A 13,189-nucleotide genomic window follows, 5' to 3' on the forward strand; every position below is an offset into this window, starting at 1 on the left:
GGGCACGGTGCCCGCGCAGGGGCCCTCTGACCACCGGCTCCCGGGGTGCGGGACCGCCGTGCGAAGGGAGGCGACGCTCTCCGCGGGACATCGCTTCCGTGTTGCATTGCTCCGTGCCGAGCCCTGCCTGTCACCGAGGGAAACGCTGCCAGCATGTCATTGCGTTGGGAATAAAACTTCCCGAACGTTGATGCTGTAAATGAAACGGATCTCCATTATCACAATGTAAAGTGTAAAAGCCACGGGCCAAAAGCTGCCTTTGGAAATCCACAGGGAACAGAAACCTCATACAAACTAGAATGAAAGAAAACAGTTTGTCTGTGAGAACTTTTGGAGAATCTCATAAGCCAGATATATTGGCTCTTCTCTTTCTGATTCACCAGTCTCCCTTCTTCCTCTTCTACGCCCACATATGTAAAACTGGATGGAAGACAACAATTTATTTCTGTAGGATATACATCTACCTGTCTGAAAATATGTCTAACCAACACAAATCTGCCAGGGGAAACTGCCTTTGGGTACTCAGTTAAGAACTTCTAACTGTATCACTTCTTTTTACCTTCATACTTGCCTTAGGGATTTCTTATTGGGTCAGGGTAGGAAGAAAATGGATTAAACTGATACAAAGCAGTTAGTGAGATTAAAAGGCAGTAACTGCAAGAAAAGTACAGAGTTTGGACTGGTAGAGGATGCTATGGGTGGAGAAAGGAGCATTTTTAAAAGGGTCTTTCCACCCCAATTTCCCTTCAAGAAGGAAAGTTGAGGTTGCAGAAATCGGTGAAGAAAATTAAGTGCTATGGTTTTGTCCACTGCTAGCTGTAGTCTTAATATAAAGCAGAGAACGGCTGATTTTGGATCAGGTTAGACAGACATACAGATCACATGCCACATATGTACTAAGTAGAATAAAATGAATCTCTTATTTGAGAGCTTGGTGGTCTAGAGGGGAACATTTGGCTTGAGGCTGGGAGTCCTACCTTTGAAAGACTATAGTCTTTTCATGTTCACTGCACTGAGCAAGGCACGGAAGATTCTCCGCAGTATTAAGACAGCCTGTGAGCTCTGTGCTAGGCTACCTTCAATAGCATTTCAGGCTACCTAGAACTGCTTCCAGGTGGAGCTTATTCTGGGACTGTCTCTTTTCAGCACCCCTGTAGCAGAGCATCCAGGAGTGTTCTTTAGAATCTGAACAAACAGAAGAACAAATACAAGAAGCAAATTACTTGCTGTTAAACAATGGCAGTAATTTATTATACTAAAATACAGCAGAGCCTCGGAGGTCTGCACCCTTTGAAATCATACTGTTTTTATGACCACTGCTAGTCTGTACCCCTGCACTGCAGGTATGGTTGGTGCAAATACCTGTTATTGAGATACTCCCTTCTGAGTTTTTTCAGTGCAACTTAAAAAAACATAAAACAATTTTGAAAAGGTTTGTACTACAAATATTCTTATGTGGCAGTAAGAGTAGCCAAGGTGGCAGCAGGTTTTTGTGTGGTTAACTTGAGACTTGAGACTAGTGATTTCTGGAATAGTGAAGTTCCACTAATTGGAAGGATTTAGGCTTCCATGTCTCTACTTATTGCACCCACAGCAATTTGTCAAGGCGAGAAAGATTGAGATGGATCCTAAGTGCCTACACTCCCATCAGCCTTGTATTGATTTAGAAATTAGTATGCAGTGTCTATCTGTCAGGGAGAACATGTTTCATAATGCTCACAGGAACAGACATGACTCAAAAGCTTGTAGCAGCTTTGTTTTTTAAGAGCTCTGCAGTGTAACCCAGTGACTAGCAGAGCGGCTAACTGGTCGTTCTGCTTTGGCAAACACCCTGAGACATTAACATGGATGACAAAGGGATTAAAAGGAAAACCGGTCTTTCCAGAAGTAGAGTATCTCCAAGTGACTTGGAAGAGAAATCTGCTAACTCAGTGCTGGTCCTTAGAGCAAGTATTGCTGGGATGCACACAAACTGACTACTTAAGCCAAACAGCCTTAGGGAACTGGTGCTGGGGCTAGACTTTGACCTGCTGAGCTTCAGTAGACAGTTTCCAGAAAAAAACATAAAAAGCATTTCCAAACTTCCTGAAGTGGCACAGGAAGAAAAGGGGGGAAGAGCTTTCCAAAAATTCTGATTGTTATTCAACAAATATGAAGAATTTTACATGCAGAAATCAGTTCACTCACAAAATGCATCTCTTGTAAATCCATTCATTGCTCTATTCCTATTTTCAGAACTTCAGATGTATGTGATGACTATACCATATTTATCTTTCTGCAGCCAAGTGCTCTGAAGACTAGATAGGCCAAAAGAACTAACAGACACTGCACCTTTACATATATAAACTCACATCACTATTTCTATAAAGCTAATAAAAATTTAAGTAATTTTAAGTAATTTAATAACCTGACAGAAAATGCAAATATATGGAATTAGCAGTGTTATGCCTCCAGGAAAAAATCAGTCATTGACTCCATCACAGGACGTCATGTTTGCACTCTGTTCAAGGAAGTAAATATGAAAAGCAATTTGCCTTTTGCATGAAGTGAATACACCACCATAAGCAAGTAGCTGTCAGATACTAGGTGAGAATGAGACAAGAGATCCCAAAAGCATAGATCTCCTACAAGTTTGCATGGATGTGTCCGGCAATGCCACGGGTGTATGTGTAAAGGTAGCTTAGGGATCTGGGACAGTGGTCTTCCCTTGAAAAGACTTGAGTCTTTGTTTCCCTAATTAGAAAAAGATTCATTCCAAATCAGATCTTTGAGCAAACATTCAAGGCTTTACTATCTGTTGAGCCAATATGCCCACACATCTAATTAGTTGTATGCTATAAGAGGTTTTATTGTTACTACAAGTTTGCTGGTAGGCAATATGGAGAATTGAATTATAGTGGAAGTTAAATATCTAACATTTGTTTTTGTAATATTGGTAGAAGAAAGAAAAATTTTGCAAAATGGCCACAGTACCACGATGGCAACATTCAGACTGGGTGGCCATCAGGGTCTGCGGAAGAGCATCCTTTATTCATGTCTAACTGTAGCGAAGAAATACCATTTGTTCTTTGCGGTGTGTGATACATTTTATTTCATTCATGGTCTATGCATCTAACTGAGCTTCAAGCTCCTGAAAAAAGGCTCTGACTTAATGATTTTCACCCTGGGGTTCATCAATTACTTCCAGAGGGTGTTGGCAAGGTAATAATGTAAATGTTTGTGCCAGGAGGCTTCTGTTTGCTCTTGGCACCTGCATTTCTGCCAGAAAATAGGTATCAGCAAACTGAAAATAGTTGAAAATTGCTTATTATGTGTATATACTACAACCCAGTGGAAGGCAGGTGTTGAAGGTATTTAGTACCTGTCAGGATCAAGGCTTGAGACAGCAAATTGAGAGATATCACAGAAATAACCAGGATATTAATCCAGTTCCAATAAAGTTGAAGATCTCTTTGGAAATAGTAGAATTTGAGCTAGAGAAAAATTTATGTATTCAGTGGCAATAGGGCTGCACCGAAATAATCTCTGACCCTCTGGGATACTCTGAAACTTGTTACTAAAAACAGCATTGTGCGGGACTATCCAGTATTGCTATATATTGCTCCCAAAGTGAGGCTGCTCCTTGTATTGCATGAGAAGATTGTGCTTTAAAGTCATTTCGCTCCGGAGTGAGCACTGGTATTATTCATGGGCCAATCAATCACCTGTGTGTGGAAGTGGCATTCCCAGTTGCCAGTCTGTAATGCACCGTCATTGACAGCAGTAATAGTACAGGAACCCCCCAAGCGCTCCTACTGCAACAGCCGTGTTATGAGAGGAACATCCATCTGTGGAGAAAGTTATTGAATGTCGTTACGTGGCTTGCATAGGTGATGATCTGTATTCCTGATTTTAAATCCATATGCATTTTTAAGGCTACGGTAGTGTTTAGTTAGGGAGATCAAATGGTAAAATTGAATTGGGAGTCAGAACTCCAATTAGATTTTATGCTCAGCTTTGCCCCAAGATTTGTGTGACCTTGGGCTCATCATTTGACCTTGAATAAAATACTCTCTGTGCTCTACCTTACCCAGCCATTGAGATAAGATTCTTCTACCTAACAGGAACATTGTGAGTCTACAGAAATGCTTGGAAAGTACTTTCAGAGCTACTGAAGAAGAAAACCTACCCTTCATGTAATGAAAAACATTTTATTGCATGATATGAATCTGTCTATCACAGTATGAATAGCTTCAGTTGCTATCCCTCAATACAAGACTTCCGCATTTCCAAAGATCAGAAACATGGACAGACAGATAGATTAATATTGGAGTTTCCACATGAGTTGAAGATAAAAGAATTTTAGGATTTAGAGTTTCCCTAGTGCTAGGCATCCTGCTTAAGAACTCAGATAGGAAGACATTTGCCTCATTTCATAGATGATAATGAATATTAGCTCTCTAACTACTTTAAACAGGCTGCTTTGGATAATATAAGCAGCATTTGTTCAAGTGTTTTATTCTACAAATGCTGTATTCGTTGTCTTTCAGCAGCACTTTCTTTTTTGTAAGACTATATTGATGCATGGTAAGATGATAATACGGTTGAACTGCTAAATGTGAAATGCAGCCAATTTTTATGTTAACGAGTTAACTGCAGATGGACCTGGTGTTTGTAAATACTTGTTGGTCAGGACCCTGAGTGCACCAATAGACCTTAATTTCCCTGACTGGCTTCACCTGGTGCCTCCCCCCCCCCCCCCCCCCCCCCCCCCCCAAGCCCATGTACCTCATTTAAGCTCAGGCCTGGGTCTTCAGTTCTTGCCTGAGCTATGTTGTGGATATCTCTGTTTCTAGTCCTGTTCCTGAATTATTGTTTGGATCTCCTGGATTGATCTTGGACTCATTACCTTGCTTTGCTTGATGATCACTGGACCTGTTGCTGTCATTGCTCTGCTCTGCTCTCCTGGCTCAGATTGCTGTGGGATGGTGGCCTGTTGGTGAGACCATTGCCTGGCCTGCGCTGCTCCCTCGGTCACCCTTGGCTTGCCTTCCCTTAGGAAACAGTTGGTCCTTGCTGCTCTCTGGCACTATCATTCAGAATATTTTTTCCAATCCTATTTCAGCCTGATTTTGCTGACTTGTTCAGCGCAGGCGCAGATTTGAGTTCTCATTCTGCACTCATGCTGTAAGATTTCCCTCCAAACTTGCAAGTTACTCTCACCTAATAGACAGATTCCTGCCTGACAAAAAACTTGGAGACTATTTCAGGAGCATGCAAGCATTTGTGACACCTTCTATTTCTGCAAACTTTCCTAGGGAGAAAAGAAAACCACTTATATGTAAGAAAAAGAAATTAGAATTACCTTGGCAACAATGGTTTTGCTTTATATTACTGAGATGTTTATGCAGCAGTTGTTCAGCAGTAACTGGAACAAAGCTTTCCAAAAATCCCTCTCCTTTAAATACTTCCACTATTTTTACCTGCAAACAACTTCTCCCTTCTCTTAATTCTCCTTAGCAGATGCTTTTGGTCTGCTTCTCCAGAGGTGTGTTCAAAATCTTCACCTGAAAAAGAAGAAATAAGGGAAACTGATTACCCCTCAATGTGGAAGGCTCTTCCATTCACAATGAGGAAAACTCTTGCTAATGCCTCTTTCTGAAGTTTGTTTTCTTGAAGCAGATTAGGTGACCTTACATCACAGCTGACAAGACAGACTTCAAGTGAGGAAGCATATTACAAATGGGCTGGGTTCTGGGAATCTATGTAACTGGGTACATTCTTTGCACTGGAGCTGGTATAGCATTTGTGAAAGGTTTGGGACATGAAAAACACTAATGGTTTTTGGGTTTTTTTGTTTTTTCCAATGGAGATATGGAGGACATTCTTTGAATCTGTATTTTCAATAAGACCCAACAGAAATGCTGTAACATGGCCCTTTGATTTGCAGTCTAAACCTACACGTTTGGATCACAACACCTCACTCCTGTAGGGTAAGGCTTACTCACTAGGTTTTCCAAAGCATCCTTCCTTAGGCTTCTGCCAAGTGAGAATGGCCTCCAGCCACCTGAGTTTGTAGAAGTCAGAGAAACCAGACATGCCACAGAACATAACTGGAGGGAAAAAAAATGGGACAGAAAACCACAGCTTTTTTGTCATGTTTGCCTTCTCATACATTTGATCTCCAGTAAGAAAGATGCTCATAAACCTTAACCAAAGGCATCAATATTATGTCATCTAATCCTGGAAGTCTATTTTATACTTTGGATTTAGGCAAATAAATTCCAGGCTTGAAAATGTTGCCCCTTATGGAATAGCTAATGCATGTAATGGAATTATGAGCTTTATTTTATACAGCTTGCTTAAGCTGGGACAAAGCTTCAGATTGTAAAATTCAAGTTAAGTATCTGAAGCTGAAGTTTTAAATGCTGTATAATTCACTACTTCAACATAGCAAATCTTTTCTATATCTTTTGTTTGATGATTCGCTCCCCCTGAAGTGAAAGGTTTACTTTTACTATTTAACAATAACATCTGCCATGTTGTTGATTGACTGGGTATAGGTTACGTACTATTTTCCATGAAGAGGTCTTGAGAAGAAAACTTGAATCCATTGCTTTCAATTGCCAGGTTTATTTTCATCATGCTAGCACAGAAAATATTCTTGTAATACTGGGTCCTCAGGAACAGATGATCTGAGCATCCTTTCTGGATAAAGAAGAGAACTGAAATACTGCATTGCATTTTATTAGACTCCCCCCCCCCCCCCAATCTGGAGTAGGGAAGATCGGATCTGCAAGCTGTTATTTACAATTGAAAATCATATTTTGGATTCAAGTATTCTGTGATCATTTGATCCAATAACATTATTTTTAGCAGGAAGCATTTTCATGGACCATAGGTTCCGCACAAATATAACTTTCCTTCTTATCATGCCTGGGGGGAATTGAGAAGAACATCGATATAAGGTCCCTATACAGCAAGCAGGAATCATCATCAATTTCAAGATTGTAACAGTATATAAAATAGTATTTTCAACCAGGTTGTCATGTGTCTATACATAGAGTTGTCCCAACAAAGATATATGTTGTCTGGTGCCTAAGCACTAGTTAGGTACAAATATCATAGAATTGGTTACTGGCAGTGTGTCACACAAATAATGTACGTGCTATCCTCTGCAACTGGAAAGTCTGTTGTGTAGTCTTCAGGATAAAGCACCTAGATAAAATATTGGAGTTAATCAGGAAAGAAAGGTGGGAAGACAGGGGAAAACATGGCCCAAAAAATGCAAGTGTACTCCTAGGTATCTTACTTGGGGTATTTGCAAGTGGAATCAGAACCAGAGGTCCTTTGCTTTGTCTATACTAGCTTGGATCCAGTGTTCAGAGAAACCTGCCTTATGCCAGAGGTTAGGTCTGTCTTCCCCTTCCTGCCCTTTTTTCCAGTTTCTCTTTAATTCTTTCTCCTTCATCTTCCTTTTGATGCAGCCCCCACTTCCTTTTTTTTTTTTTTTTCCTTCTTCTACTCCAGACTGTTCTCTGTCAGCAAAGATAATTTCTACAAAGGTTTTCTCCTTTGACAGACAGTTGGCAGAATCATAACTCTTCTTGCCAGAATTTAAGCATTTTCTTGATATATTCTAATTCATTGAAATGATCAATGGATCAGTAGTTACCTCCTAGACAAAGTGCAACAAGCTAGTTGTTGCATAATCTGTCCTCCTCCTCTCTCCCCCATGTTTATTCCCAGACATACCACTGATGTTTTTGTTTTGTTTTTTTTCCTTCTCTCCCCTCCATTCACCTAGTCCTAACAGGATTCCAGGTCCAGCTCCTGGACCAAGAGTTTCTCTTACTTCTTGCAATCTCCTATATCTTTCAGGTGAACTCTTCTAGAAAGCCTCTTCCTCCCTCTCCTCTATTCATGTCTACCATTTTGGTTACATTGCCATTAAGAAAATATTGGCTTTCTTCAATGCAGAACTAAATGATTATATTGCCACTTCTGCCTTTTTTCTTTATTTACTCGCTTTCCTCTAGAAATGGAGTTTGAATTTTCTGTTTGCCTCTGAACTCCAAAATATCAGATTACCACCTGAATACTCTTATAATTAGACAAATATCTCTGGCAAGGCTTTGTTCTTTGTCTTCATTAACTCTAACTTTTTATTGCACAATCCACCATGTCATGTTGCTTTGTTTGCTATGCATAATGTTGGCTGCCATGACTGATAAATCTTGGATAATAAAACTTACCATATCAGCAAACATGAAGTAAAAAAGCTGATGGGACAGGGAGTAATCTGAGCAGCCAGGTTTTGTCATTATGTTCCTACAGGTGCTTGTGACAATGCAGGACTTGCCACTTTCTTTCCTGTATAAGAACAGCAACACAGAGTTCAAGAGTTTGAGATGAACTGCTCAGGAAGACATGTTCTGCTTCCTGTACATGTGCAGATTGTAAATCTCGTTCCCTGCTTGTCAGTGTAAATGCTAGCAGAAGGTAGAAATGCCTCAAAACAGTGGCAGTAAGAAAATATTTGCCCATATCGTTAAAACATACCATGTTCCCAGCAAATACGTCAAGCATGAGTCACTCATTTCCTCTGTAAGACACTTAGTACTATCAAATGCAGTGTAGGCCAGCGAGGAATCAGTTTGGTTCCACAATTGAGGAAAGACCCAAAAATGTGGTCCTAAAACTGGTTCAAATTCTGAAAGCAAATCAAAGAAGTCCCATAATTAGCGGTTTGGTGGAGGGAGTTGCCAGGTCCTGCCTGATTTCTTAAGTGCCTGTCTGTACCAGAGGGCGCTCCTGCATGTGTATGCATGTAGCTATTCTGCAGAAACATCCATTTAAAAGTCTGTGTTTGTGGTAAAAGCCAACTTGTGGACATACCATAGAGTGGAGTGCTTTCTTTCTGCCCAAAGCAACAGAAGTGAAATGGACCCTATAAAAATAATGGGAGTGCCACAGAATAAGTGTGTAATTTAGAAAAAAAACTATACCAGAAGAAAACTCTTATATTTTTCAACGGATACCGATTAAGTGCATCACTGCTACTTCACTGTCAAGCCACCAGGTAGCTTGAAGGGACCAAATAGGGATGTCATGAAATAGACAATGGATTTAGTTCCAGTGACTTTAAAAAATGCACTGGGCTTATAATGCAAAGATGAGCAAGCCTGAAACTCTGTGACTCAGAGCTAAATATCCCTGCTGTGCAGATCTGCCCTTAGTGCATTTGTCTAAGCCACACAAAAAATCAGCAGCAGGATCTTAACTCCCAAGAACTGAGACTTGTGCTCTGACATCCCAGCCTCTCACTAGCCCTTCTTTCCTAAGCATTTCCAGGATGTATACCAATATTGCCTTCGCTCTAAGTAAATTGTTTCTTTTCATTTGCATCTTTGTTTCATAGAATCATTGCATAAAGGAAAAAACACTGTAATACAAATAGCTCAAAATTGAACAAGAATAATTTTTCTTCACCACCATTAGTACAACTTACTTTTACCTTTGAAATATTTGGGGTCACTCTGTGCTAGAAAATGTGTTGCTTTTTCAGTCAGAGAAGACAACTTCCTCAGCAAGCTTTCAACTTGGGCACGCTGAGCAAGCGATTCATGTGCTAAGGACCATTTTTCTAGGGTTCCTTTCAAATAACCTGCAGAAAGAAAGAAAAATATTTTTGCATATGAGCATAAACTCCCAGCTCATCCCCTTTTTTTTTTAAATTGTAAAATACAGAGTTTTGCCGTTTTCTCTAGTGACTGCCATTCCCCCCCCACGCACCTTTTTTTTAAGTGAGAATTAACCTGGAGTCCAATGTACTATTGGACTAATCTAAGGAGCACCTCCTTTTGCTTAATTAGCAGGTACCTTACTGCCAAGCACAATGCTACTGTAACTAGAAGCCAAATTATTTCTTGATGTAATACAAAGAAAGAAGGAAAAAACTATAGGCATGCAATATGGTTAAGGTGATCTCTGTAAGACAGCATGTTATGACGTTGCAGAGGAAATCAAGTACTTCTCTATTCCTCCTTTTTTTCTTTTAATACATGTTAAGTCTTGGGAAAACAAATTTGTTTGTTCTGTAAATACAGGCTTCTGGACAGATGAGCTGCCTGGAAGCTTGTTCTCTGCTTCAGGCTCTTGGTATGGAGTCCATTCTTTTTTCTCGCAAACCATGAATTAGAGGTTTCAGGAAAGAAAGTGGCTGTGTACACACTGTTTGAATCACTTCAACTCCAGGAGAAACTGTGTTCTCTTACTTTGGAGATATCAAAGTCCATATCACTGGTTTCTCCTTCATTGAAAAACTGACCTGGAAAATTTCAGACATCATCTCCTGGAAGAAAAAACTAATGTTTTATGTGGGAAAGATAATATTACGAACTCTCAAAGTCAGATGTGTTTGTTTAGCCTTCCATGGTTACATAACTTCAAAAAATATACAAAAGGTCACCTCTGAAATAGTCACAAACATGCACAAGTGATTTTGAAAGCAATTTTCATGACTCTGGAACTAGACTGATGGTTTCTGAGCACTTGAAAGTAGGTATATTAGGAAAAGAGGATGCCAACTGGTCTTACATAGGTGCTTCAGCATTTGGCTGAAGAAATGATATTGCTGCCTCTCAGATTTCTTTGCAGGGAAGGCAATTAAGGAGATAGTTGTTGAGACAGGTCTCAGCTTTTCACTATGTTCACATTATTTACGAAGTTGACTTCACGTCTACAAGAGAAAGTATGCTGTTTCAATGGCTGCTAATCCAGAGAGGCTCAATCAGCCAGATAGCATCCATATGGGAAAAAAGAGGATTTATCAAATGCCAGAAAATTCTCTGTGTAGACCAAGGGATCACTCATGCTTCTTTTATAGCCAGGGACTTATTAATCAGATGCAAGATGGTAGATAACCACTGCTCTTGTTATATGTTTGCATACTGTCCTTTGTGCTCCTGTAGCCTGCTTTTAGGCTGTTCATAGTGAGCTGGAAAAGCTCGCAGTGCATTCTGTTAGTCCTTTAATTTCTGTATAAAAAGACAAATGCAGCACATGATAAAGAATGGTAAATGCTATGGCTGGCTGGTTGTGGATCTGCTTGCATTCCAAGATTATTTCAGTGATGTTACGTTACTACCTTTACTGTCTTCATACAAACTGGTTTCTGAAAAAGAATTTCTCACCCAAAGATCAGATAATGGCCCCTTACAGAGGTGACTGGAATTTATCCACACGGAAAAAGCAGCCACGTAGTCAGGCCACCTCCTACTCGAGAGCTCCTCCAGCACACTGGACGGAGCGGGGATGGGCTTGGAGAGTGCTTCCACTCTCTTCGCTGCACCACAGTTTGGGTGAGGAAGGTACTGAAGGAGGGCGATGGGGCGATGCCATTGAATTCTCATCCCAGCCTTGGCATTGGCCCCTCGGGAGATGGCAGCATTGCTGCTGCATGTGGTATGGCGCATGCATAAATTGACTGCAACTTGCGTTGGCCCCCAAAATTATGTGTGTAAAGGCAACTTTTATCAATTACTGGTTTGGGTTCTACAGGAGGATGTAATATCCAGCATTATCAAATAGATTAGAGTTTGAAATATTCTTCTTACAGCTCATTCCATTCCTCCCAACCCAGAGATTAATCCAAGTGATGCCTTTTAAAAACAAGAAAAATCAAGGTTTCTTCTAAGACGTACATTTGATATAAAGAACAGCTGGATCACTACTGCTGTCGTCACATTTAAGGAGCTGACTCTTCAAAACATTAAAAAAAAGAATTTAGAAATCTTACAAGATACATCATGCTATGCTACTAGCAGTCAGGTCTACTTATATAAAAAGCAAATTTAAAGGTGAGAAAGTTGATATCAGCTTAGTCTGACATTTTTGAAGCAACTGAGTCACAGTACCTTGCAAAATATGAAATCCCAACACCACATCTAAATTGAGGTCCTGATACTGACTCTCCATGAAGACAGTGGCTCTCTCGAGCGCAGAAATGACGGAGCTCCTCACATCAGGCTCACTTTTCAACAAGCTGCACTGGCAGAGAGAGATCAGCAGCAAGAGGAGCGCGTAGGACATTGCTGCTTCGGTCAGAGACGCTTGGGCAAGCTGTAAATGTCAGCCGCCCGCGGCAGCTCCTGCGCCGTGGGACTGGGTACTTCCTCCTCCAGTGTAACCACAGGCATGCTGCGGTCTCACCGAAAGCCTGGTTGCTGTCTTCAGTGCTAGGCGAATGTCTCTTTCCTTTTAATGTCAGCCAAAGCACTTGGCATTTCGGCTCGCCAGGTCAAATCCAGTCCTCCATCCTTAGCGTGGATAAAAATGTTGTCAGCGGCAATCAGTAGGGAGGAAGCCTCGTGCTCACACGCGGAGACAAGGAGCCCTAACAGCCTGTCAGTCTGCTCCTAAGAAACAGAAATCTGGGAGTGCACGTGAGGAGCTGCTGAGAAATCATTTCCATGCAGCCCGGGGGGGTCAATGCACATGTGCCTGTGAGCAGCTGAATATGAGCAGGTGAGTAAAATACTATGGGGCCTTGGGAAAGAGAGACCTGCTCTTCCTAGTGTGAATTAGTCCTTGCCCCCCTCCGTTCCCTGGGGCTGAGTGTCCGGCCTGCTGCGGTCATTCCTGCCCCCAGCGTGAGGTGGGCTTTGGAGCGGTCCAGGAGAGCGGGAAGGCTTTGCCAGCATCCTCGGGAAAAAGGGGAGTCGCAGGTGTGGAAATGGAAGGCCGCGAAGAGGACGGGCTTCGCTGTACGCTACAGGGTGTATAGTGTTCACCCAGGGAATTTGTTCATCCTGTATCTAGGCTTGACCCTGCCTGGCTAGTGAGATCTAAGGGAAACGCAGTACTAAGGCTGCGTAGCTCTGCAGCGTATCACCTATGCTAAAAGACACGTTCCAACTCCCTGTGATTGGCAGATTTCTAATCAAAGGCTATTTTTAAACCAGTTTTCAGGGAGGAATCATTTCAAAGCGCCTGCGAGAAGGCGCTGAGGGCTGCTGCCCGCGGAGCAGTCGGCCGTGGCGGCGAGAGGAGCCGGCTCCCCCGCGCTGCGCCACGCTGCGGGGCCGGCGAACCTCCAGCACCGACCCCGCGAGCCCGCGGGGACTCTCCCAAAAAACTGCCACGCTGCCGGTTTCAGAAAGTGACCACCCTTGAACGAACAGACGGGCTCCTGCGCTACCGGCCGAGG

At 41.8% G+C, this 13,189-nt stretch overlaps 2 protein-coding genes across 2 annotated transcripts in view; one reads left to right on the top strand and one right to left on the bottom strand.

The window, feature by feature from the left end:
• Positions 1-3,080: 3,080 nt before the first annotated feature.
• On the bottom strand, positions 3,081-12,084 carry CUNH16orf89 (chromosome unknown C16orf89 homolog). The gene is made up of 8 exons (XM_026063886.1): positions 11,898-12,084; positions 9,497-9,646; positions 8,542-8,692; positions 8,235-8,352; positions 6,552-6,687; positions 5,988-6,092; positions 5,463-5,546; positions 3,081-3,827 (listed from the first exon to the last, which is right to left on the bottom strand). The coding sequence occupies exons 1-8, from the start codon at positions 12,070-12,072 to the stop codon at positions 3,751-3,753; spliced, it is 996 nt and encodes a 331-aa protein (XP_025919671.1). The 5' UTR covers positions 12,073-12,084; the 3' UTR covers positions 3,081-3,750.
• Positions 12,085-12,488: 404 nt separating this feature from the next.
• ALG1 (ALG1, chitobiosyldiphosphodolichol beta-mannosyltransferase) overlaps positions 12,489-13,189 on the top strand; it is a 14,338-nt gene continuing 13,637 nt past the window's right edge. Inside the window, exon 1 of the mRNA XM_026063884.1 lies at positions 12,489-12,507. The gene's annotated coding sequence lies outside the window, so the exon portion shown is untranslated. The remainder of the gene's footprint in view (positions 12,508-13,189) is intronic.

Source organism: Apteryx rowi, unplaced genomic scaffold, assembly GCF_003343035.1.
Source record: "Apteryx rowi isolate R43461 unplaced genomic scaffold, aptRow1 scaffold_202, whole genome shotgun sequence".
In the NCBI taxonomy this organism is placed as follows: domain Eukaryota; kingdom Metazoa; phylum Chordata; class Aves; order Apterygiformes; family Apterygidae; genus Apteryx; species Apteryx rowi.